Source organism: Protopterus annectens, chromosome 1.part1, assembly GCF_019279795.1.
Source record: "Protopterus annectens isolate FY-2018-M chromosome 1.part1, PAN1.0, whole genome shotgun sequence".
Taxonomy (NCBI): Eukaryota; Metazoa; Chordata; order Ceratodontiformes; family Protopteridae; genus Protopterus; species Protopterus annectens.
This window is the reverse complement of record NC_056726.1, coordinates 1,252,247,706-1,252,270,211: the sequence shown is the minus strand read 5'-3', so window position 1 is coordinate 1,252,270,211 and position 22,506 is coordinate 1,252,247,706. Positions and strand designations below refer to the sequence as shown.

The following is a 22,506-nucleotide window of genomic DNA, read 5'->3' as shown; positions in this document are numbered from 1 at the left end:
AAAAAGTTGGAGGATAAGGCCAAATCTATGTGAACTGTTAAGGATTTTCTGCAAGTTCAGCCTCCTTGTTTTAGTAGGCATTATCCTTCTAAGAATTGGACTTTTCCTGACCCTAGTAAACAGGGTCGCACTAGGCCTAGGGGGTTACAGGTCTTCTAGGGGACAGACTTCGACCCCTCAAAAGGCTTAGGCACTGGCAGGCTTCCTCTTCAGAATCGGGGAGTTCTAAGCAAACTTCCCAAAGCAAGCATTCCCAGTGACACTGGCCTTCCCCTGCCTGCCTCTGGGCCCAGGGTTTCCTTTGGGGGGAAGGTTAGACATTTTTGCAGATGTGTGGTACACCATCACAGACAAATGGGTGCTCAAAATAGTATCCCAAGGCTACATATTCTCCTTTCACACCTTCCCAGTCCACCAAGTATACCCAGATATCCCCCTCTTCAAAGGGCAGAAGCAGAAAAACAAGTTTCTTCTTTGCTAAACCTGGGAGCAATAGAGCCAGTTCCTGCACTACAGATAGACCAGGGTTTCTACTCAGGACTTTTCCTGGTTCCCAAAAAAGGGGGCAACTGGCACCCTATTCTGGATTTGTCCATTCTGAACACTTTTCTGGTGATTCTCAAGTTCAAAATGCTCACTCTTCAGCATTTGCTGCCAATGCCTGCCAAGGATTCCTGGCTGGTGACTTAGGATCTCAAAGAACGTTATCTACACATCCCAATAAGGGACAGCTGCAGGCAGTTCCTTTGCTTCAGGGTGGAGAACAGGCACTTCCAATTCTCTGCACTGCCCTTTGGCTTATCTACTGCTCCCAGAGTTTTTACAAAATGCCTAGCTCCAGTCATTGCTTTTTGCAGGCAAAGAAACATTCAAATTTACCCTTACTTGAACGATTGTCTTATTCAGGCAATCTCTCCAGAGCAACTTCTAAAGGATTTGGACTTTGTAAAGAACCTTCTCACTTCTTTGGGTTAGACTATCAATGAAAAGAAGTCATAATTGGTACCCACCAGGGAGATTCTATTCGTGGGAGCGAGTCTGAACACAGCCACCCAGATGGTATCCCTCCCTTAAGAGAAACAAATGGATCTTTCGAATTACTTCAAGAATTTGGCAAACATGACCCAGCTGTCTACAAGGCAATTCCTGCAAGCCCTGGGATTCATGGCTTCATGTATTCTGATGATTCCATATGCCAGACTGCGTGTGAGGAAAATACAGTGGTACCTCCAAAAACCTTTGGTGTTAACACACTCAGGATTTAGACTTGATTCTTCCTCTTATTCCCTGCCTGCAGACGGAGTTCCTTTGGTGGGCGACGGCCTGTGCACAGAACAAAGGCCTGCCTTTCTGTCCACCTCCTGCCAGCCAGACTCTCACCACAGATGCCTCAGACTACGCTTGGGGAGGACATCTAGAGGGCAGATGCATTCAGGGGACTTGGAACTATCAACAGGTTCATTTGCACATAAATCTGAAGGAATTGATGGCAGTCCAGCAGGCCTCGATGACTTTCAAGCATCTTCTCTCTCCTGGTACTCTTCTAGTCAGGACAGACAAACATCACAATCATGTGGTACATAAACAAGCAGGGAGAGACTCAGTCTTACCCCCCTGTGCAGACAAAGCATGATGCTGTGGTCCATGGCAGCTTCCATCGGCATTCATCTGATAGCTCAGTTTCTTCCAGGAAGGCTCAACACCTTGGCAGACCGGTTGAGTAGGCAGGTCCTGGAATCCTCAAGTGGCAACTAAACAAGACCATCTTCTGTCAGATCATTCAGCGTTTGGGCACTCCGCAGGTGGATCTCTTCTCATCTCCGACCAGCTGCCTTCTTCCAACCTTTTGCACCAGGGATCATCACGACAGAGCTTGGAAAGTGGATGCTCGGTCCTTCCCCTGGGCCCAGCTCTCGATCTATGCATTCCCTCCTCTGCCTCTTCTTCCCAGAGTACTGTTAAAGATAAGGGACGAAAAACCAAGGGCCATCATCATAGCTCCAGACTGGCCTAGGCAACATTGGTATCCATTGCTTCGCAGTCTCTCCCAGTCTCAGCCTTGCCATCTTCCCCTGATACCAGATCTCTTGGTTCAGGAGGGGGAAGAATTCTGCATCCTCATCTTCAGAGTCTGCATTTGGCAGCCTGGCTCATAATTCAAACCTTTCCCAACAGGTTGTTGAGGTCTTTCGTGAGGCCAGGAGGCCTAGCACTAGGATTCCTTGCGCAGATAAATGGAAAAGATTCTACATTCGGATGCAGACTAGAGGGGAAGACCCTTCTCAACCTACTCTTCCTCTTATTCTTGACTGTCTGGCAGACTTGCTTAATCGTGGACTTTCCTTTTCTTCTGTCAAGATTCATGCTTCAGCTATTTCTGCTCACTGTTCTTTGAGCAACCCATTTTCTCTCATCCCTTGATGAAACAGTCCCTTAGGGGAGCTAGCAATTTAAAGCCTCCCAGAAGGGCACCTACTCTTGCTTGGGATCTTAATTTTGTACTTTAGAAACTTACTCTGCCTCCATTTGAACCAGCTGCCTCAGCAGATTTGAAGTTTCTCTCCTGGAAAGCTGCCTTTCTCTTTGCTATTACTTCAGCTAGAAGAGTTTCTGAGCTGCAGGCCTTAATGGCAGTAGAGCCTTTTGTCATCTTCCATGTGGATCGGGTTTCTCTTCATACTAATCCCTCTTTGATGTCTAAGGTGGTTCTAGCCTGACTCTTAACCAGTCTATCCACCTGCCTACCTTCTTTCCTAATCCTCAGAATAAAGGAGAAAGGTTACTGCATTCCCTGGATGTGCCACAGATAGCTTAGATTTTACCTGGATAGGACTAAACCTTTTCGAAAGTCGGATCAGTTGTTGGGTCAGTTTTGCTCCTGGAGCTCAGGGCAAAGCTATTTCTAAACAGACCATTTCTAAGTGGATTGCTCATTGTATTCACTTTTGTTACTTACTGCATGGCAAGGTTCCTCCACAGAGTATTACCCATTCTACTAGAGCAGCCTCTACCTCAGCAGCTTTTTTAAGAGGTGTACTTACTAAGGACATCCTGGAAGCAGCTACCTGGACTTCTGTCCACACTTTCACTAAACATTACAATTTACCCTTGTTTTCCAAGTTCAGGGCTGGTTTTGCCATTGCAGTATTGCAGGGCATCCTTACCAACCCTTAAACAGTGGGTGTCCCTCCTCCCTTTTGTTTGTTTCCTGGGCTTTGGGAATCAACCCATTTTGTAAGGACTGCAACAGTGAAACATTATGAACAATAGTACAGTTATGTACACTTACCATAAATGTAGATGTTCGAGTGTATTCACTCTTGCAGTCCTGGCCCCCCCCCCCCTTCCATCCCCCTTTTTTCCTAGGGCACATACTGGATTTTTCTTTTCCTGGTCTAACCTTTTTTGGGGGACTCCTAACAGTTGAGACAAGAAAAACTGAGGAAATGACGTTGGCTGCCTTTCTTTGTACCTGACGTCAGGCTTAAACCGAAGGCAGCCGACGTCATATACCAAGGACTTTGGTATTCTGGCCGACCGTGGGCTACCGGGAGCCGGTTAACCCATTTGGTAAGGACTGCAACAGTGAATACACTCTAACATCTACATTTATGGTAAGTGTACACAACTGTACTTTAGTGCAGAGGACTATAGCTCTGACTTGTTAGTGAACTGCTTCCTTTGTAAAGCATATGCGGCTTGAATCTTTCTACCTTGAGCAAGTACTTAATCAGACAGTGCTTTGTGACAAATGAGAATTTGGGATAGACTCCTTAATGGTTTCTTGGACCGCGTGCCGAATAACTACCTGTGAATTATGCCTGTAAGATGTAATGAAAAAATATTTAACTTTTTATGAGATGTAGTTTAAATGCACAGAGCAAAAACAGCCTGTGTTCTGGGGGCAGACCCGAAAATGCTCATCAGTTAGAAGGTTAACTGCTGACTAATCAGTATGGTTGTACCATTTGTCTTTGACTAAACGGATGCCTTTCATTCATATGCGGTTCCAGGTATGGTGAAACTTGCAAGATAAAAATAGCAGAGAAGATTGTATAGTGACAAAGCATCTGTAAGATAAGTTTTAACATGTTTTGGTGTGCTTGGCATATAGAGAAATATTGCAATTAATGATCATTGTGCACTTGTCTCAAGTCTTTTATTTCCCTTATTGCTAAATTTTAGGATGTTAGTACACTTTTATTTTCCTTGATTTTCATTGCCTAGTAGCTCATACTGCATTTTTTAAACTGGAGAGGAAAAACTCATCTCAAGTAATATTGTAATCTGATTTGATGTTTTCTCAGTTTTGAATGTATTGTTCTGCACTTTGTTTTATAGGTTTACAGGAAGCCGCGATGGCAACATGCAGAGGTAATTGGTGATTTACGTTTTCCATAAAGTAAGGAGTCACATAGATTAGCTTTAGACAAGGACATTTGAGTATTGATCATTTAGAAAACATGTCTTGATATTATGCAGCTTGCATTTTTAATTTGGTTGATTAAAAAGGAAAAGCCCACCAGACACCAAGTGCCTTTTTTCATGGGGTGTTATATAAGTTAGGAAATGTGCTTTCATTAAACTAGAAACAAGAAGAGGCTGCTTACATAGTCATTTAACCTGTACATCACCATGGTTGTTCTGCAGGTACACTGTAGTTAACCGACTTGTTCAGAGTTATGCAGTAGAGAAGAGGGAGAAGTGCAAGTAAATTGAGGATGTAAACACCGATTCAGAGTTTCTAAGGTCTGATGATTTTGTACAAGGTGAACTACTTTTGCATACCATGACTACAGAATCCATCTAGGTGAAGCTTCTGGCATGACTGTTACACAGGCACTCGAGGTTTGGGGTTCTGGTATGTCCTGCCATACTTCCACTTTTGAGGCTCCTTTAACAGCCAACAGAACATTTGTGCATTTGGACATTAGTAGCATCTGAGTTGAGATTTCAGTTCCCTGCCAGAGACTTGATGTCTCAAAGGTGCCCATGTCTGAACATAGTATGCAGAAGGCACTGAAAACCAATCAGGTACAGTGTCCAGTTTGACTCTGTTAGGCAGTGCTCAAACCAACCCCCGAACCTGTGTTTCATGCTTGGATACTCTGATATGTCCTATTCCAATGTTGCAGTATTCACTAGTGGGTTTATCCTTCCCATCAGCTTGTTCGGCCAGATTTCCAAAGCTTTTCCAGTCCCTGTTGGTGTGTCAGACATCTGACGTGTAGGCTGGAACATGGGACACAAAAGTGACATCTGTGCACACCAGTCCTCAGAACATTTCAGCTGCCAGCCGTACGGCAGGTATTTCTGCTACTCGCGAACGTCTAATCAGTTTCGCATTAAGATAAGAACCCCGTTGGGGATTTTCTTCATTCCTTTTGTATTTACTATAGTCTGTTAATGTCCAGTAAGAGCAAGTGCAACTGTGGTCGCCAGATTCCCCACAGACACACCCACGACCAGTGCCTCTTGTTTGGGTAGGGAACATGATTATAAGAACTGCATCATTTGTAAATCATTTGTCCATAAGACCCTTTGTCTCCGACTTCAGGCCCTTGACCTATACCTCGAAAACCAGCATCTTAGGCAGATCGCTCTCAGAATGGAAGCCACTATTGATGCTGTATCTGAATCACCTAGGAAGAGAGCCAAGCCCATGAGGCTGTCCACCTCCACCATGCCTCCCTCCGCCAATTATCAGCCTGTAGCCACCGTTAGCTTGGCTGAGGAACCGGCGTCAACCACACCGGATAAAGCGGGGTACCCACCAGGAGGCTGCAAAATCCAGAGCGGATGACACGTCCGGGGAGGATATCCCTTCTCCTGATTCAGACGCCAGGGGGAACCAGCTTCTGAGATGGGCGCTTCGGCGCAGACCTCTACTGTTCCTTCTATTTCTTCAAGGCCGACCACCAACCTGCCGCTGGTTAGGACTGCAAAGAGAAAAAAAAAAAAGCATACCGCTTCAACCCCTGAGGCCTTGCCAAACTGGCAGGCCTTCAGTCAGAGTTTCTACAGCTCCTTCCTGGCCCTTAGGCCTACGCCTGACCTCTCTCATGTTGCTCCACCTCTTCTTAGTCCCAGGCCTTTTCAGCCAGAGACTACTTTTAGCCATCTGGGAGAAGAGGAAATGTCTGACTCCTCAGAGGATCCTTGTACTACTCTTCACAAATATCTTCCCCTCTGGGGTATGAATCACCAGAAGCAGCCTCTGCTGAACCTGACTCACCTGTGGAAGACCTTACCTTTGGGAACACGGTTAATCTTACAAGGGAACATTTTAAATGGGATTGCTCAGACATGTCTGAGCAACAGAAAAGATTCTATGACTGGATCCAGATGGAATCTCCTAACCCAGTCCCTATTCCTCCTGTCCAGCCTGCCTTCCTGGATGCTTTTGCAGCAGCATGTATAAACCCTGATTCCCAGCCACCTGCCCCTAGAAGGGCAGACCGGTTGTATAGAGTACCTGATGCAGACAAATTTCTGTTTAAATGCCCACCAGCTGACCCAGCAACCATTTCTTTTGCCACTGATAGGGCTACCAAACTACTCCCTACTACCACTGTCCTGCCTGCATATAGACACCAAGGCCATGGAGAGGTGGGGGAAAAAGATGCACACTTCGGCTACTCTAGCCTTTAGGGCTACAAATTACCAGTCACATATGGCCAAATACTCCTTGGTCTTACTGGACAAAGCTTCTAAGGAACTTAATGAAATCTCTGAATGCTCTGCAAAGGCATCCCTGTCTTCCTTACTTGGGCTCATCTCCCAAGTCAGTAAACATTCCCTAAGGTGTGTATATGATGCAGCAGAGGCCTCTGCCAGGTCAGCTGCATCTGCTTCTGTATTGAGGAGATACTCTTGGCTGCGTCTTCAGCCTCTACCAGATGACTTGAAGGCCAAACTCTTGGATGTTCCTTTGGATCACACTGCCCTTTTTGGCTCCAAGTTAGCTGATCTTTTTAAGTCACTTCAGCAAAAAAAGGAAAACGCTCCAAGATCTAAAGCATCTTCTTGTCTCTCCAATCCCAAAATTTCAAAGGAACTACCCAGCCAAGACTCGGTTTATTAGGAAGTCTTCTAGGCCCTCTGCCCCCTCCCAGTCTAGAAGATCTCACAGGAGGCAGACTACTCAGCCTAGGTCACCTCAAGCCTCCACCCAGAGACCTCCCTTCCCAGGAAGGGCAGGCAGCATCTGCCTGCCTCCTTTTCTACCCCCCTCCTCCCACCATACCTTTATCCTCCCATCTCACTCACTGCCTCCTTGCATGGGCCTTAGTGACATCCGACAAATGAGTTTTGTCTATCCTGAAGGAGGATTACTTCATGTCTTGGATGTCCCCTCCCTCCAAAACTTCCTATACCACTGCCTCCACCCTCTCAATGGTCCTTCCTCCCCGATGTTCTAAACAACCTGCTGCTCCAAAGCACCATAGAACTCGTCCCCCGCCACTCGAGGGAGAGGCTTCTACTCCAGAATTTTTTTGGTGCCCAGGAAGGAGAGACCATGGAGACCCATCCTAGATCTTTCCCACCTCAACCCATTCCTGAAGGTGCCCTCCTTCAGGATGATTACACTACCCATTCTCTTTCCCCTCATCCTTCCCCAGACCTTCATGGTGACCCTGGACATCAAAAAAGCCTGGCTACATATTTCCATAAAACCATCCTCCAGAAAATTCCTCATTCAAAGCAGGCTCCTTGCATTTTCAGTTTTGTGCTTTGCCCTTTGGACTTTGCTTTGCTCCAAAGGTATTTACAAAATGCCTAGCCCCAGTTATTGCTTACTGCAGAACAAGAGGTATGCAAATATTCCCATACCTAGATGATCTGCTCATTCAAGCAGGAGACAGACAAACCCTCCTAGCACACACAGAGGACCCTCCTGCTGCAGTCCCTAGAGTTCCTCATAAACTTCCCCAAATCCAACCTAAATCCTTCGCAAGACATTTTCTTCCTAGGATGCAGAATCAGAACAGTCCTCAGGATGACCTTCCTACCTAGGAAAAAGTGCTTTCCGTGACCCAACACCTTCAATCTGCCCTTCTTTCACCCACCCTGACTGCGAGGGAATTCCTTCAACTTCTCAGCCACATGGCTGCCACTATTCCAATACTGCCACTGGCAAGATTACACATGAGAAAGATGCAATGGTATCTTCGCTCAGTATGGACCCAGCACTCACACCCCCTAGAGTTCAGAATCTCACTTCTACCCTGCCTCCACCAAGAGCTAAAGTGGTGGAGGCCCAGGTGACCCTAAACCCGGGTAGTCACCTACAGTTGCCTTCCACTTCTCAGATCTTGCACACAGACGCCACAGATCTGGGCTGGGGAGCAACGTTAGACAAGAAAAGTGCAAGGTTTGTGGAAAGACAAACACAAACAAATGGCATATCAACATCAAAGAAATGTCAGCCATACTTCTGGCCCTGCAGGCCTTTCTACCTTTCCTCAGACAGGGCATTCTGAAGATCTTCACAGACAACACCGCAGTGATTTGGTACTTGAACAAGCAAGGAGGGATGAAGTCCTACCTCCTCTGCAGACTAGCCCTACAGGTATGGGATCTAGCCGTCCCCCAGGAGATCTCTCTCCAGGCAGCCTACATCCCCTCCCAACAAAATTGCAAGGCAGACTCCTTAAGCAGAACCTCCTCAGACAATCATGAGTGGATGCTGTTAAGGGAGGTATTCCTAGAGCTGATCCACAGGGGGAGTATTCCACAGATAGACATGTTCGCCACCTCCACAAACAGGCAACTCCAGAACTGTTGCTCCAGAACTTACAACCAGAAGGGTTTTCAAACAGATGCCTTCTTAATGTCCTGGAAGGGGAAATTCCTGTACGCCTTCTCTCTGATCCAGATTCTCCTACTGAAAATTCAGCAGGACTCGCCAGAAATCTTGCTGGTGACCCTCTTTTGGCCAAGGCAGCACTGGTTTCCCCCTACTTCATCTATCCAAGGGAAATCACCCCAAGTTACCCCCCTCAGCGGATCTACTCACACAGCACCAGGGTACATAGATTCATCCACAGTGGAGATCCCTACACCTCTCCTTGTGGCTGATAGGATTCGGATTCCCTTCTGACACCTATACAACGAGGATGTGCTCTCTGTTCTACAGGAGACCAGGAAACCAAACACAAGGAAATCCTCTCTCTCTAAATGGAGAAGGTTTTCTATCTGGTGTCAGAAAAGACAGAGTCACTGGACAGCGACCTGCCTCTAATTCTCTCGTACCTGTGTGAACCGCTAAAGACAGGCTTGTCTTACTCCTCCTTAAAAGTGCACTTGTCTGCCATTTCTGCCTGCCTATGGAGCCTCCACTTGATTCCAGCCAAGCTATTCCCGAAAGGTGTTTTACACTTAAGACCTCCCTAGAAAACCAACTCCTCCTCCCTGTGATCTTAATTATGTGCTGGAAAAACTCACTATGCCACCCTTTGAACCAGCTGGCAAGGCTGACTTGAAGTTTTGCAGTTGGCAAACAGTACTGCTGGTAGCTTTGACATTAGCCAGGAGAGTCTAAGAGCTCCAAGCCCTCATGGCTACCCCACCCTTCTTAATTTTCCATTTGGACAGGGTCACCCTCAGGATTAATCCCTCCTTCACCCCCAAGGTGGTTAATGACCTCTTCCTAAATCAGGCTATTCACCTGCTTTCCTAATCCTCAGGGAGACGGTGAGAGTCCTTCACTCCCTGGATGTACACAGGCAACTTAGATGTCCTTCAAGGATGCATCTGCAGTCATAACATATGGGTTGTCCTGCCTCAGGCAGCCCTTCGGTCGGCCGGATTCCAAAGTCTGGGTCTGGCCTCGGCTAATGTCGCACTTTCCCCGATGTCAGAGCGTCTGGGGCATAAAAGCATCAGCAGACGCCATTTTCCTCAGTCTTTCTTGCCGCGCGGTGCCCGAAGCAGAAGCAGTTCGCAAGTGCCGGTCGGTCAGATCCTGTGATTCAGCTACCGAAGACTTCCAAAAAACTAAGTACCCCGTTGGGGACTCTTTCTTGCCTCAGCCGATGTCAGATAAAGTAAATAATTGTTTAACTTGTGGGAAATAAATACCTCATAAGGATTTCCACTCTTACTGCCTCCCTTGCTTAGGCCCAGACCACGACGTCTCTGCCTGTTCGGCCTGTGCTTCCTTCAACCGACGAACTCTTAGACGTCGGTCGGAGTTTGCAGAGGAATTCTTTGGGGACTAATTTTGCATATAAGATGCCGTCGGAGACTCCGACTTCGCATTTGGTGAAAGAAACGGAAGGACAAGGACCAACACTCGCGGCCCATGGTTTTGGCTGAAACCATGGTAAGGCCTACCGCGAGTGTCTCGGTTTCGGCCGAAACCGAGTCCTCGGAGCTTCCTTTAACCGAATCCACTCAACCGACCACCGCGGCCCTGGAGGCCCCGGCTGAGTCGGCTACTGAGCTACCTACCGAAACCAGTGTTTAGGAAATGTCCGACACCATACCTTTGGACAAATCTACTCCTGCACGTGGGGCAGCTAGACCCCATGCTTCCATGTCCATTAAGGCTTTTTCCAGGACTAAAGCTGCTAAACTTTCTAAAGCTTTGCCTCCCAAGACTATCCTCCCAGAGACCTTCTAGTACTCAGATCCTCAGCCTTGCAGAGGATCTTATTTCTTTAATTAGAGGTTCTCAGCTTCACCCGGACAGGGGCTCTCACCCACCACCAGACAAAAGGCCCAGGACTGAGCCCCCTGACCAACACTCTTCAGATGAGTCTACGGATGGATCTGAGTTGTCAGATCACCAGGAGGAGGCTTATTCGGCCTATGAGGATTCTGATGCTGAAGAATCTATCCCTTCGGCCTCCCCTCCTGAAGAGTTTTCTTTTGGTGAGACACTACACTCCATGAGAGAGCATTTTCATTGGCAGGGTCAGGAATTTTCTGATTCTAGAAAGAGATTAAGGACCTTTTTGCATTTACCTCAGCGTAGGCCCTTAGCTATACCTCCTGTTTTGAATGTTATTGATGATGTGTACAATGATGTTAGTACAGCCCTAGATACTCTCCCTCCGGCACCTGCCAAACCTGATAGATACTACAGGGTCCCGGATTCTCATTTACATCTGTATAAGGCCCATTCTGCAGACCCAGATACTATTTCTCAGGGCCCTAAAGGGGTTGCAGCTGCCACTGCCAGAAATCCTCTACCTTCTGAAAGGGAGTCTAGAGCTTGAGAGAGATGGGAAAAGAAGGTATATACTTCTGCAACTCTTTCCGTGAGGGCATTAAATTGTCAATTTCTTATGATACAGTACCAAGAGTATTTGTTAGATGAACTGAATAAGAAGCTTTCTTCTTCTGAACCCCTTGACCGTAAATCCCTTCAGGATCTGGTACATAACTCACAGCAGGTTAGTAATCATTTTTTGCAGTGTGGTTATGATGCACTGGAAGCTTCATGTAGGTTAGCTATGACTGGGGCAGTTATTCGTAGGCATGCCTGGCTGAAGGAACAATCTTTGCCAGACCATGTTAAAGCTAAACTCCTGGATGCTCCAATGGAAAAACAAAAATTATTTGGCTCCTCTGCTCAGGAGGTCTTGAAGTTTGAAGAAAAGGCAAAATCTGTGCAAACAGTTAAGGATTTTCTGCAAGTACAACCACCGAGATTCAGCAGAAACTGGCCTACTAAGAATTGGTCCTTTCCAGACTCGGACAGAGCCCAGAGAGGCAGGAACAGGCGTCCCAGAGGTAGAGGGCAAGCTAGAGGCTCCTACAGAGGCAGTCAGTGGCAGCCTACCAACCAGAGAGGAAGTGCAGCAACAGCAACAACTACTACTACACCAGGACAGACTCAATGACTTTTCTTTGATTCTGCCTACCAGGGCTCAATTGGAAGCACCCTTGGGCGGAAAGCTTTCTTTATTCTCAAAAAACTGGCATTATATTACAAGGGACACATGGACACTGCAAATAATAGACAAAGGATACAGGTTCCACTTCCACACTTTGCCAAGAAAAAAACGGTATGCCAAACCTGCCACCAAATCAGAGGGCAGAGGCTTTAAAGCAGATCAACAACTTAATTCAAATGAAAGCCATAGAAAAGGTACCTCTTTCAGAACAAGGCCAAGGATTTTACTCCAGATTATTCCTTGTTCCAAGAAAAGAAAATCAATGGAGGCCTATTCTCGACCTGTCCGCACTGAATTACTTACCTCATTGTGCCAAAATTCAAGATGCTGACCCTACAGCAACTTCTTCCCATGCTGGGCAAGGAGTCTTGGCTGGTGACTCTAGATCTCAAGGAGGCATACCTGCATGTCCCTATTCGACAGAGTTGCAGAAGACACCTCAGATTTCTTGCAGGATCAGAGCATTATCAATTCTCAGCATTGCCCTTTGGCTTATCTACTGCGCCCAGAGTATTCACGAAATGCCTGGCATCAGTAATTGCACACTGCAGACTTCAGGGGATTCAAATCTACCCATATCTGGACAACTGCCTTATACAAGCGGACAACAAGAAAAATTTGATAAAGGACTTGGCCTATGCCATCCACCTACTACAGGCCTTGGGATACACAGTCAACATCCAAAAATCAAGACTTGTTCCATCCCAAAGGATAACCTTTTTGGGTGCAGATCTAGACACAACCACCCAAATGGACTTTCTCACAGAAGAAAAACGAAAACAACTTCTAGATTACTTCATGAATCTGACAAGACAAACTCAGCTAACTGCAAGAAAAATCCTGCAGGCCCTGAGTTACATGGCATCCTGCATAATTTTGATTCCACAAGCCAGGCTGCATATGAGAAAATTACAATGGTACCTAAGGAGTGTATGGTTTCAGCACAGTCACAGTTTGGAAACTTTGATACCAATCATTCCTTGCCTTCAAAAGGAATTCCTCTGGTGGGCTCAAGCCTGCCAGTCCAACAGAGGGTTGCCCTTCAACAAACCAAAAACAAAACAGACCATCACCACGGACGCTTCAGACCGAGGATGGGGAGCACACATGGAGGGCAAATGTATCCAAGGCCTATGGTCTCAAGGACAGCTGCGCATGCACATAAACCAAAAGGAAATGCTGGCAGTGATGCACGCAATCGAGGCCTTCAAACCTTTCCTCCACCAAGGCCACCTGTTAATAAGGACAGACAACACCACAGTCATGTGGTACATAAACAAGCAAGGAGGCACGCATTCCTACCCTCTATGCAGGCTGGCCATGAATCTGTGGGAACTATGCTTGAAACTCGATGTCCAACTACAGTCCCAGTTCGTGCCAGGGAAAGAAAATGCACTGGCAGACAGCTTAAGCAGAACTACCATGGATGCACACGAATGGATGCTGCACCCAGACATCTTTCTACTCATAACACAAGCATGGGGAAAGCTGGAGATGGATCTGTTCGCCTCGCCCCACAATCATCAACTGAAAACATTCTGCTCAAGGACATACCACCCACAAGCTTGGAGGGTGGACTCTCTCTCTTTCAGCTGGAAAGCTCTAAAGGTCTATGCCTTCCCACCTCTCCCATTAATGTCCAAGGTTTTACTGAAGATCAGGTCAGAACAGCCAAGAGTGATTCTGATAGCTCCAGACTGGCCAAGGCAGCACTGGTACCCACTATTGAGGAGCATGTCACAGACGAAACCGTGGCCTCTCCCCCTATGGCCACTTCTTCTGACGCAGAACAATTTCAAGATCATGCATCCCAACTTGAAAACATTGCAGCTAACTGCCTGGAAAATTCCATAAACCCCACTCAAAATAACTTATCACAGAGAGTAAAGGACATTATTATGGAAGCTCGCCGACCTTCCACAAGGAAGACATACTCAGCAAAATGGAAAAGATTTCTCATTTGGAACACAACAAAAGGCTTAGATGTGACAGTGGCAAGCATGACACATATTCTGGAATACTTAGCAGAATTGTTCCACAATGGCCTGTCCTATTCTTCCATTAAGATTCATGCCTCAGCAATTTCAGCAGAATACAATGTTGATCCACCTATCTTCTCACATCCTCTCCTCAGGCAATTTCTGAGAGGAATCAAATCATCAATCCTCCAAGGAAACCCCTTTACCTACTTGGGATCTCAACTTTGTGCTGGAGAAACTAACACTTCCTCCCTTTGAACCAGCAGCATCGGCGGATCTACAGTTTCTGTCTTGGAAAACTGCATTCCTTCTGGCCATAACTTCAGCAAGAAGAGTATCTGAGTTACAAGCTTTAATGGCAGTACAACCATTTCTTATCTTCCATCAGGACAGAGTTTCATTGAGTACCAATCCTACTTTTATGCCAAAGGTAGTATCTAGGGTATCCTTGAACCAAGCTATTCACCTGCCTACATTTTTCCCAAATCCACAAAATAAAGGGGAAAAACTTCTACACACTCTGGATATACACAGACAACTACGCTACTACTTGGACAGAACTAAAAGTTACAGAAAGACTGACCAACTCCTTGTAGCATATGCTGCTGGGGTACAAGGAAAAGCAATTTCCAAACAGACAATTTCAAAGTGGATAGGAAATTGCATTCGATTTTGTTACTCCTTTCATGGAAAGATGGTTCCTGCAAACATTAGGCCTCATTCCACGAGGGCCACAGCCACCACTACAGCCTTCCTAAGAGGGGTGGCTACCCAAGGACATTTTAGAAGCTGCTACATGGAGCTCTGTGCATACATTTGCCAAACATTACAATTTACCTTTATACTCCAGAGCAGGTTTTGCTACAGCAGTCCTGCAGGGTATCTTAACTACACCATCCTTTTCTTAGTACCTCCTCCCCCAGATTGGCTATGGTATTCTACCCATTTGTTATGACTGCAGATGCATCCTTGAAGGACATAGTACAGTTTTGTACCTACCATAAATGTAGAGGTCCGATAGGTATGCATCTGCAGTCAGGTTTACCCTCCCTCCTTTCCCCTCTGTGGTATTCCTAGGGTGCTTACCCCTCCATTAGCTAGCTGGGGGATCTATTATGGTGTATTTGTTTGTATATATATATATATATATATATATATATATATGTATATATTTTGGAAAATGTTTTGGAATTTATTGCATTCCTCCAAATTTGGCCTTCCTAGAGGGCACCTGGCATCTGGGGCAAGAAACACTGAGGAAAATGGCGTCGGCTGATGTTTTTATGCCCCAGACGCTCTGACGTCGGGGAAAGTGCGACATCAGCCGAGGCCAGACCCAGACTTTGGAATCCGGCCGACCGAAGGGCTGCCTGAGGCAGGACAACCCATATGTTATGACTGCAGATGCATACCTATCGGACATCTACATTTATGGTAGGTACAAAACTGTACTTTTCTAATGGTATAAGACCAAGCCTATATGCAAATCAGACCAACTGTTTTTCCTTCCACCCCAGGGCTTTGGGTAAATCTGTAGGAAAACAAACCATTTCTTCTTGGATTGCTAGAGCCAACTCCTTTTGTTACTGTCACCATGGAAAGACACTAACCAGCAACATCAGAGCCCATTCCGCAAGGGCCATGGCTTCCTCTGGAGCCTTCTTTAAAGGTCTAGATACTAACTCCATTCTGGAAGCTGCTACTTGATCATCTGTGCACACCTTCACCAGACACTACAAGCTGGACCACATCTCCAAGACCCGAGCAGAATTTGCCAGGGCTATCCTGCATGGATTCCTGGAATCCTCTTCCAGACCACTAACCAGCCAGCAGTGAGCTTTTGTACTCGCCCACTAGTGAATACTACAACATTGGAATAGAAGGACATAGGAAAGTTGTGTAAAATCTTACTATAACCGTAGATGTCGTCCTTTTCCATGTTGCAGTATTCCTTCCCTCCCTTCACCCCCCCCCCCCCACCCCCACCCCGTTCGCCTTGTACTTGCTTTCCTTGGCTCCAACACAGGCTATGCTATCAGGACTGGCTCTGTCTGGGGCTTTTTGGTTCTGAGGACAGGTGCGCGCAGACGTCACTTTTATGGTCCACGTTCCAGCCTACAGTCAGACGTCTACACCAACAGAGACTGGAAAAGCTTTGGAAACCTTACAAAATACCTTCTGTTATGGAGCTTTTCTCCCCAGGACTCCATTGAAAACGGGTTCTTTATGGCCCAATGGACTATCCTGGTAAACCAACGGCAATAAATAAACAAACCTGGCCAAACAAGCTGATGGGAAGAAGGGTAAACCCACTAGTGAATACTGAAACATGGAAGAGAAGGGCATCTATGGTTATGGTAAGATTTTACTCAACTTTCCTTTATTTTGGTGTAACGTTTGTATTACCTCAAATCTAAGAGGCCTGAGTCAGGTATGCAGTCAGTGTTAGGTGTCCCTTCTGAAAAGAAAAGGTGGAACCCTGAGAGGTAAATAGACACTACTGATTTTGAGGCTGGTAAACTGGCTTGTACAGGTACCTGTCAGCTGCAACTCCAGACTCTTCACAATGAGATCAACGTGTCGTCTGCATGTCCACCACAGAGAGGATTTTTTACTATGGGGATGATATCCAAAAAATGAGAAGTCCTTTTGGTGGGATTTTAAGGAGTACTCTGAAGCTTCACATTGATAATATGGCCTTCATGGGTCTCCCTGAACCTAGGCCAGTTGCTTTCCCTCCAGTGCTAGAGGTTCTAAAGGACATGTTTCATTGCAATTCTGGAGCTTAACTCCCTTTCTGCTGCTTCTGGGAAGCCTCACAATTTCTTTAGGGTCAGGGACTCCCACAGATACCTGTACATAAACCCACTTTATATGATCCAAATGTGGTGTTCTTGGATCCTACTGGCTTCAGTGCCTATCGGGACCATTATCCCATATCAGAAGGAGAGCGGGGCTCTTGGTACATTTGGGCAAAAAGTTTATACTGCTGCTAACCTGGCTTTTTGGGCTGTAAGTTGCCAGTCCCACTTGCTTTATTGTCAGCAAACCCTGTTAGAGCAGTTGGAGAATCAAGGTAGAGATGCTTGAGGAAAAAAACCTTAAACCAATATTACTATACCTATGTGATTTGCTCTTATCAGGTAGCCACTCTGAGATGTGGCTGTTATGCTGAGGATGTATCTTACAAGGCAGCAACTCTGGGGTCAGTCATTAAAAGACATGTCTATCTGAGGACTTCCCCCTACCCGACAGTGTGACATTTGAGATTCTTAATGCCCCTTTAAGTAAAGAACCCTGTTTGAGTGTTCAGGAGGTTTGACTGCCGAATATTGGGTACATTTTTCAGTCAATATGTGCCTAAGTATAGCAGGAATTTCCCAGCCAGGACTTTGCCTTCTAATCCTAGACAATTAGCTACCAGATTTGCAAGGAGAAAAAGTACAGCAAGGAATGGCAAGCAAAACATGAAGAAAAGCTGGTGACCCTCATGGCTGAGACCCCCCCCCCCTCCCGAAGGAGTTTCCCCCGCTTCCTCAAGACAGCTTCAATCTCTGCTTGGATGGGCACCTGTCCACCTATATATAAATTTGGAATGAACTCACTCAGAACAAATGGTTCTGAACGTATTAAAAGAGGTGAAGAGGTATTCCACCAGTTCCTAGTATCCAAATTCAGGTTGCTTATTATGCATGGAGTATTATCTCTGATCCCCCCCAGGAGCTTTCATGTTAACCCTAAACTTAAAAGATGCTAATCTCGACATCCCATAAGTAAATACCACATAAAGTTTGCATAGGGGGAGAGCATTCATTTTACTTTATCCTTTAGCTTGTCCACTGTATCTAGAGTATTCACAGAATGTGTGGCTCTAGTAATGGCCTTTTGCAGGGTAAAGGGCTTTTAGAGCTTTCCCTATCTAGATGATTACCTTACTGTAGCAGAATTACTGTACTTTGAATGCAGTGAATTTCATTCTTAAAGTGATTTAGCGACTTGGGCTTTAAAAGCAGCATTGAGAAATCCTTCTTCCCCAGTTCCCTCTCAGAAAGTGTCCTTTCTGGGAGCAAGTCTTGACACACTTCAGTGCAGGGCCTTCCTCCATCTGGACACACTGGAGATACTGGCAGAATACTTTACCAACTCCACTCAATATGAGTAAATCACAGACAGGGAATTTTGTAGATTTGTAGTCTACATGGCAGCATGCATTTGGATGGTGCCCTTGGCGCACACCTATATATGAGGAAACTTCAGTGGTAGTTGAGAAACGGTTGGAACCAACCCTGCCAACCTTTGGCAGCCAGTATTTCCTCTTCCATGCATAAGAAAGGAAATATGGTGAATACAACAATGTCTCCTGAAAAAGGGAATGTTAGCCCCTGAAATCTAGTATAACCATAATGAAACATTTCTCAGCTGTAGCACAGGAGCACTTACATGAGGGACTTTTCAGGTCCAAGTTACACAGTATGAGAAAAAACTTGCATAAGCATCAATGAAATAATGGCCCTCGTTCACCACTGAAGGACTTTGTTTTTTTTTCCTGCCATGCAAGGGGAGTCTGTTTTTTTTTCCTGCCATGCAAGGGGAGTCTTACAGGTGCAGACAAACAATAGTAGAGTTATGTGCTACATAAGCAAGGATGGACTTGCTCCTGTCTACTATGCAGATTAACCATGCAAGTCTGGGGTATGGCAGCACAGAGGAGTACGTCCTTGAAGTCTACCTATATTCCTTTAGGGCAGAATGTAATAGCATACAGACTGAACACTACATGTGCAGATCCTCGAGCGTTTTTTAAAGGGAAGCCTTTTTAGATCTGATTAGCAGGTAGGTTGTACCAGAAATTGAGCTGTTTACTTATCTGAACAGGCAGCTGAGATAGGTTTGCTTAAGACTGTATACTTCAAAAGCCTGTAAGATGGATGCTGGACAAGTCCCCTGATTAACAAAATTTAGGGAGAATAAGACAGAAGTGATCATTGCTGCTGTAGCCTTTGCTATATGGGTTAAATCCTGCATAGGATATTAACTGGTCAGCTTCCAGAACATAAGGGCACCTTCCATTGCACCCATACTGTTGATTGCTTGAACTGAATTGTAGAAAATTAACAGTTTGGACTCTGTCCCTTTCATTGCTTTCCTGTTGTCAAAGAAGCAGGCTTTTTATTGATGATCAACTAGCATTTCTCCATTGCTAGGCAGACAAGTTCCTTTTGTGGGGGAAAAACTTCCACATTTTAATTTCATTACAATAAGCTTAACTTTTTCTGTGAAATGTATTTTAAGTAAGGACCTTCATGTTTATTGATCTGTCGTGACTTTTCAGTAAGTTTAAACCAACAAGTGTAATTTTGTGGTAATATTTTAGGGACTTGGGGTAAATGTTTTAGGTTAAAAATACTTTTTAAAAATGTACCCCTCTTACCAACTGCTGCTGTTGGTGTTACTTGGACTTCAGGCCTCATTACCAGCTTTACCAGAGAACAATTTAGTGGTTCCTCAGTTCTTCCTCCCTCTAGCCACAACAAGAGGACTATTTTTTTGCAAATGTTGACCTTTCAGCAGGCTACAAATTTGCCTCGTCTGTAGATGGGTGACTACTTTTGCCATTTCTGGTTTATTAGCCCATTCATCTTCTGCCTTGATTTCCTCTGGTTTAGTCCTTTTTGCCACCATAGACCAGGGTTAGATATACCATCTGCTGCTGTTGTAGTGTCCTCATTGGGTATGGGAGTACCACTGTTGTGGGTTTTTGAAGGAGGAGCAGGGAGTACCTAGCTGGACTGGGATGTCTGCTCCTTGGGGATGATGTGCCTGACAGGAGTCAGTTTGCTTCTTTGTACATTCCTGTTAAAAATAATCCAAAAGTTAAACATTTGTCTTATCCTGTCTGTTACTTTGTACAATAGAAACTTACTGGGCTTATTTCAGGCTCCTGGCATTGTGGGTTTACTGGTAAGAGAAAATAATTCTTCATTTTCTGAAGATTCCCCAGTATAATGAGCAGAGAACTGATTTTTATGGAACAGCTTACATTTTTTTCTCCTAAGGTGACTGATTCAGATTCTGAGGAGAGAGTTTATTTTCCTAATGGTCTCAGATTATTTTTTAAGCCACGTGTAGGATGAACCAATTGTTTCAGTAGGAACATAGTTATATTCCAGTAGGAACATAATTATATTCTAGTTTCCTTAAAAATGGATTCATTACATCTGGAATTTCTTCAACCCTCTCCTGTTCCTCAAGTATTTCCAGCTTTGGAAGATGTCTTAATTTACAGCCTTGTAAACATGCCTGATATTCAGCCTGCAAACCCCTAGGAAGTCAGAGATGTATAGAACGTTCTTCAGCCTTACAATTTTTTATTTTCTAATCACACATCTGACCCTGCAGTGATTTATTTGGCAGATCCTGCTATTGCTAAACTTTTGATAAATGTTTACCCCCCGTGATAAGAATGGGGAAAGCCTTTGACAGATTTGGAAAAGAACTGTATACCTCTGCCACACTTATTTTTAGAATATTTAAGTGTTAACATCACATTTTACTTTTTGCTTCCATATTTTGAGAATATGAGGAACATTATAGCTAGTTTTCTGTCTTCTGAGGAAAAAAATCTTCCATTAATTCACTTGTTTGTGCTTCTGAAGCCACCAGACATGTTTTAAAGTGTGCTTCTGATTCTGCTGATGCCTCTTCCAAAAGAGCTGCTACTGGAACTGTTAGGAGAAGGGTTACAAGGATCACAGGAGGTTACTAGGATAATGGCCCTAGGGCCCTTACAAGCCTAGCCAAGTGCAACCCCTGTTACCAAGAATATCAAGGTGTTAAGCAGTTAAGTCAACAACTACTGCTCCTGTGCAAGAGGGACACAGGTGAAACTCTTGCAGTGAATTTGCAGATGTCCTTCAAGGATGCATCTGCAGTCATCACATATGGGTTGGCCTGCCTCAGGCAGCCCTTCGGTCGGCCGGATTCCAAAGTCTGGGTCTGGCCTCGGCTGATGTCGCACTTTCCCCGACGTCAGAGCGTCTGGGGTATAAAAGCATCAGCCGACGCCATTTTCCTCAGTCTTTCTTGCCGCGTGGTGCCCGAAGCAGAAGCAGTTCGCAAGTGCCGGTCGGCCAGCTCCTGTGATTCAGCTACCGAAGACTTTGAAAAAGCTAAGTACCCCGTTGGGGACTCTTTCTTGCCTCAGCCGATGTCAGATAAAGTTAATAATTGTTTAACTTGTGGGAAACAAATACCTCATAAGGATTTCCACTTTTACTGCCTCCCCTGCCTAGGCCCAGACCACGACGTCTCGGCCTGTTCAGCCTGTGCTTCCTTCAACCGACGAACTCTTAAACGTCGGTCGGAGTTTGCAGAGGAATTCTTTGGGGCTAGTTTTGCTTACAAGATGCCGTCGGAGACTCCGACTTCGCATTTAGTTAAGAAACGGAAAGACAAGGACCAACACACGCGGGCCGCGGTTTTGGCTGAAACCACGGTCAGGCCTACCGCGAGTGTCTCGGTCTCGGCTGAAACAGAGTCCTTTGTACTTCCGATTACCGGAACCGCACAACCGACTACCTCGGCCCCGGAGGCCCCGGCCAAGTCGGTTATTGAATTACCTACTGAAACTGGTGTCCAGGAACCTTCCGACACCATTCCTTTTAGACAAGTCTACTCCTGCACGTGGTGCAGCCAGACCTCCTGCATCCATGTCCATTAAGGCTTTCTCTAGGGCTAAAGCTGCTAAACTTACTAAAGCTTTGCCTCCCAAGGTTACCTCTCAGAGACCTTCTACTAGCTCTCAGATTCTTAGCTTAGCAGAGGATCTTATCTCCTTAATTAGAGGTTCTCAACCTCATCCGGACAGGGGCTCTCGACCACCTCCAGACAAAAGGCCCAGGGTTGAGCCCTCTGACCCCCACTCCTCAGATGAGTCCACTGATGGCTCTACTCTGTCAGACCACCAGGAGGAGGCTTATTCGGCCTACGAGGATTCTGATGCTGAAGAATCTATTCCCTCGGCCTCCCCTCCTGAAGAGTTTTCCTTTGGAGAGACATTACACTCTATGAGAGAACATTTTCAATGGCAGGGTCAGGAATTCTCTGATTCCAGAAAGAGATTAAGGACCTTTTTACATTTACCTCAGCATAGGCCTTTAGCTATACCTCCTGTTTTGAATGTCATTGATGATGTGTACTCTGATGCTAGTACAGCCCCTGACTCTCTTCCCTCCGGCTCCTGCCAAACCTGATAGGTACTACAGGGTCCCGGACTCGCATCTACACCTGTACAAGGCCCATTCTGCTGATCCAGAATCTATTTCCCAGGGCCCAAAAGGGGTTGCAGCTGCCACTGCTAGAAATCCTCTTCCCTCTGAAAGGGAGTCCAGAGCTTTAGAGAGATGGGGTAAGAAAGTGTATACTTCTGCAACTCTTTCCATGAGGGCATTAAACTGTCAATTTCATATGATACAGTACCAAGAGTATTTGTTAGACGAATTGCATAAGAAACTGTCTTCTTCTGAACCCCTTGATCGCAAATCCCTTCAGGATCTGGTACATAACTCCCAGCAGGTTAGTAACCATTTCTTGCAGTGTGGTTATGATGCATTGGAAGCTTC

At 45.6% G+C, this 22,506-nt stretch overlaps 1 protein-coding gene across 5 annotated transcripts in view; it reads left to right on the top strand.

Annotated features, from left to right (window-relative positions):
- LOC122809699 (zinc finger CCCH domain-containing protein 13-like) overlaps positions 1-22,506 on the top strand; it is a 1,891,555-nt gene that overhangs the window by 1,176,179 nt on the left and 692,870 nt on the right. For all 5 annotated transcript variants that reach the window (XM_044081418.1, XM_044081393.1, XM_044081403.1 and 2 more), the window contains one exon: positions 4,342-4,374. In XM_044081418.1, the coding sequence (XP_043937353.1) occupies positions 4,342-4,374 (33 nt within the window). The remainder of the gene's footprint in view (positions 1-4,341; positions 4,375-22,506) is intronic.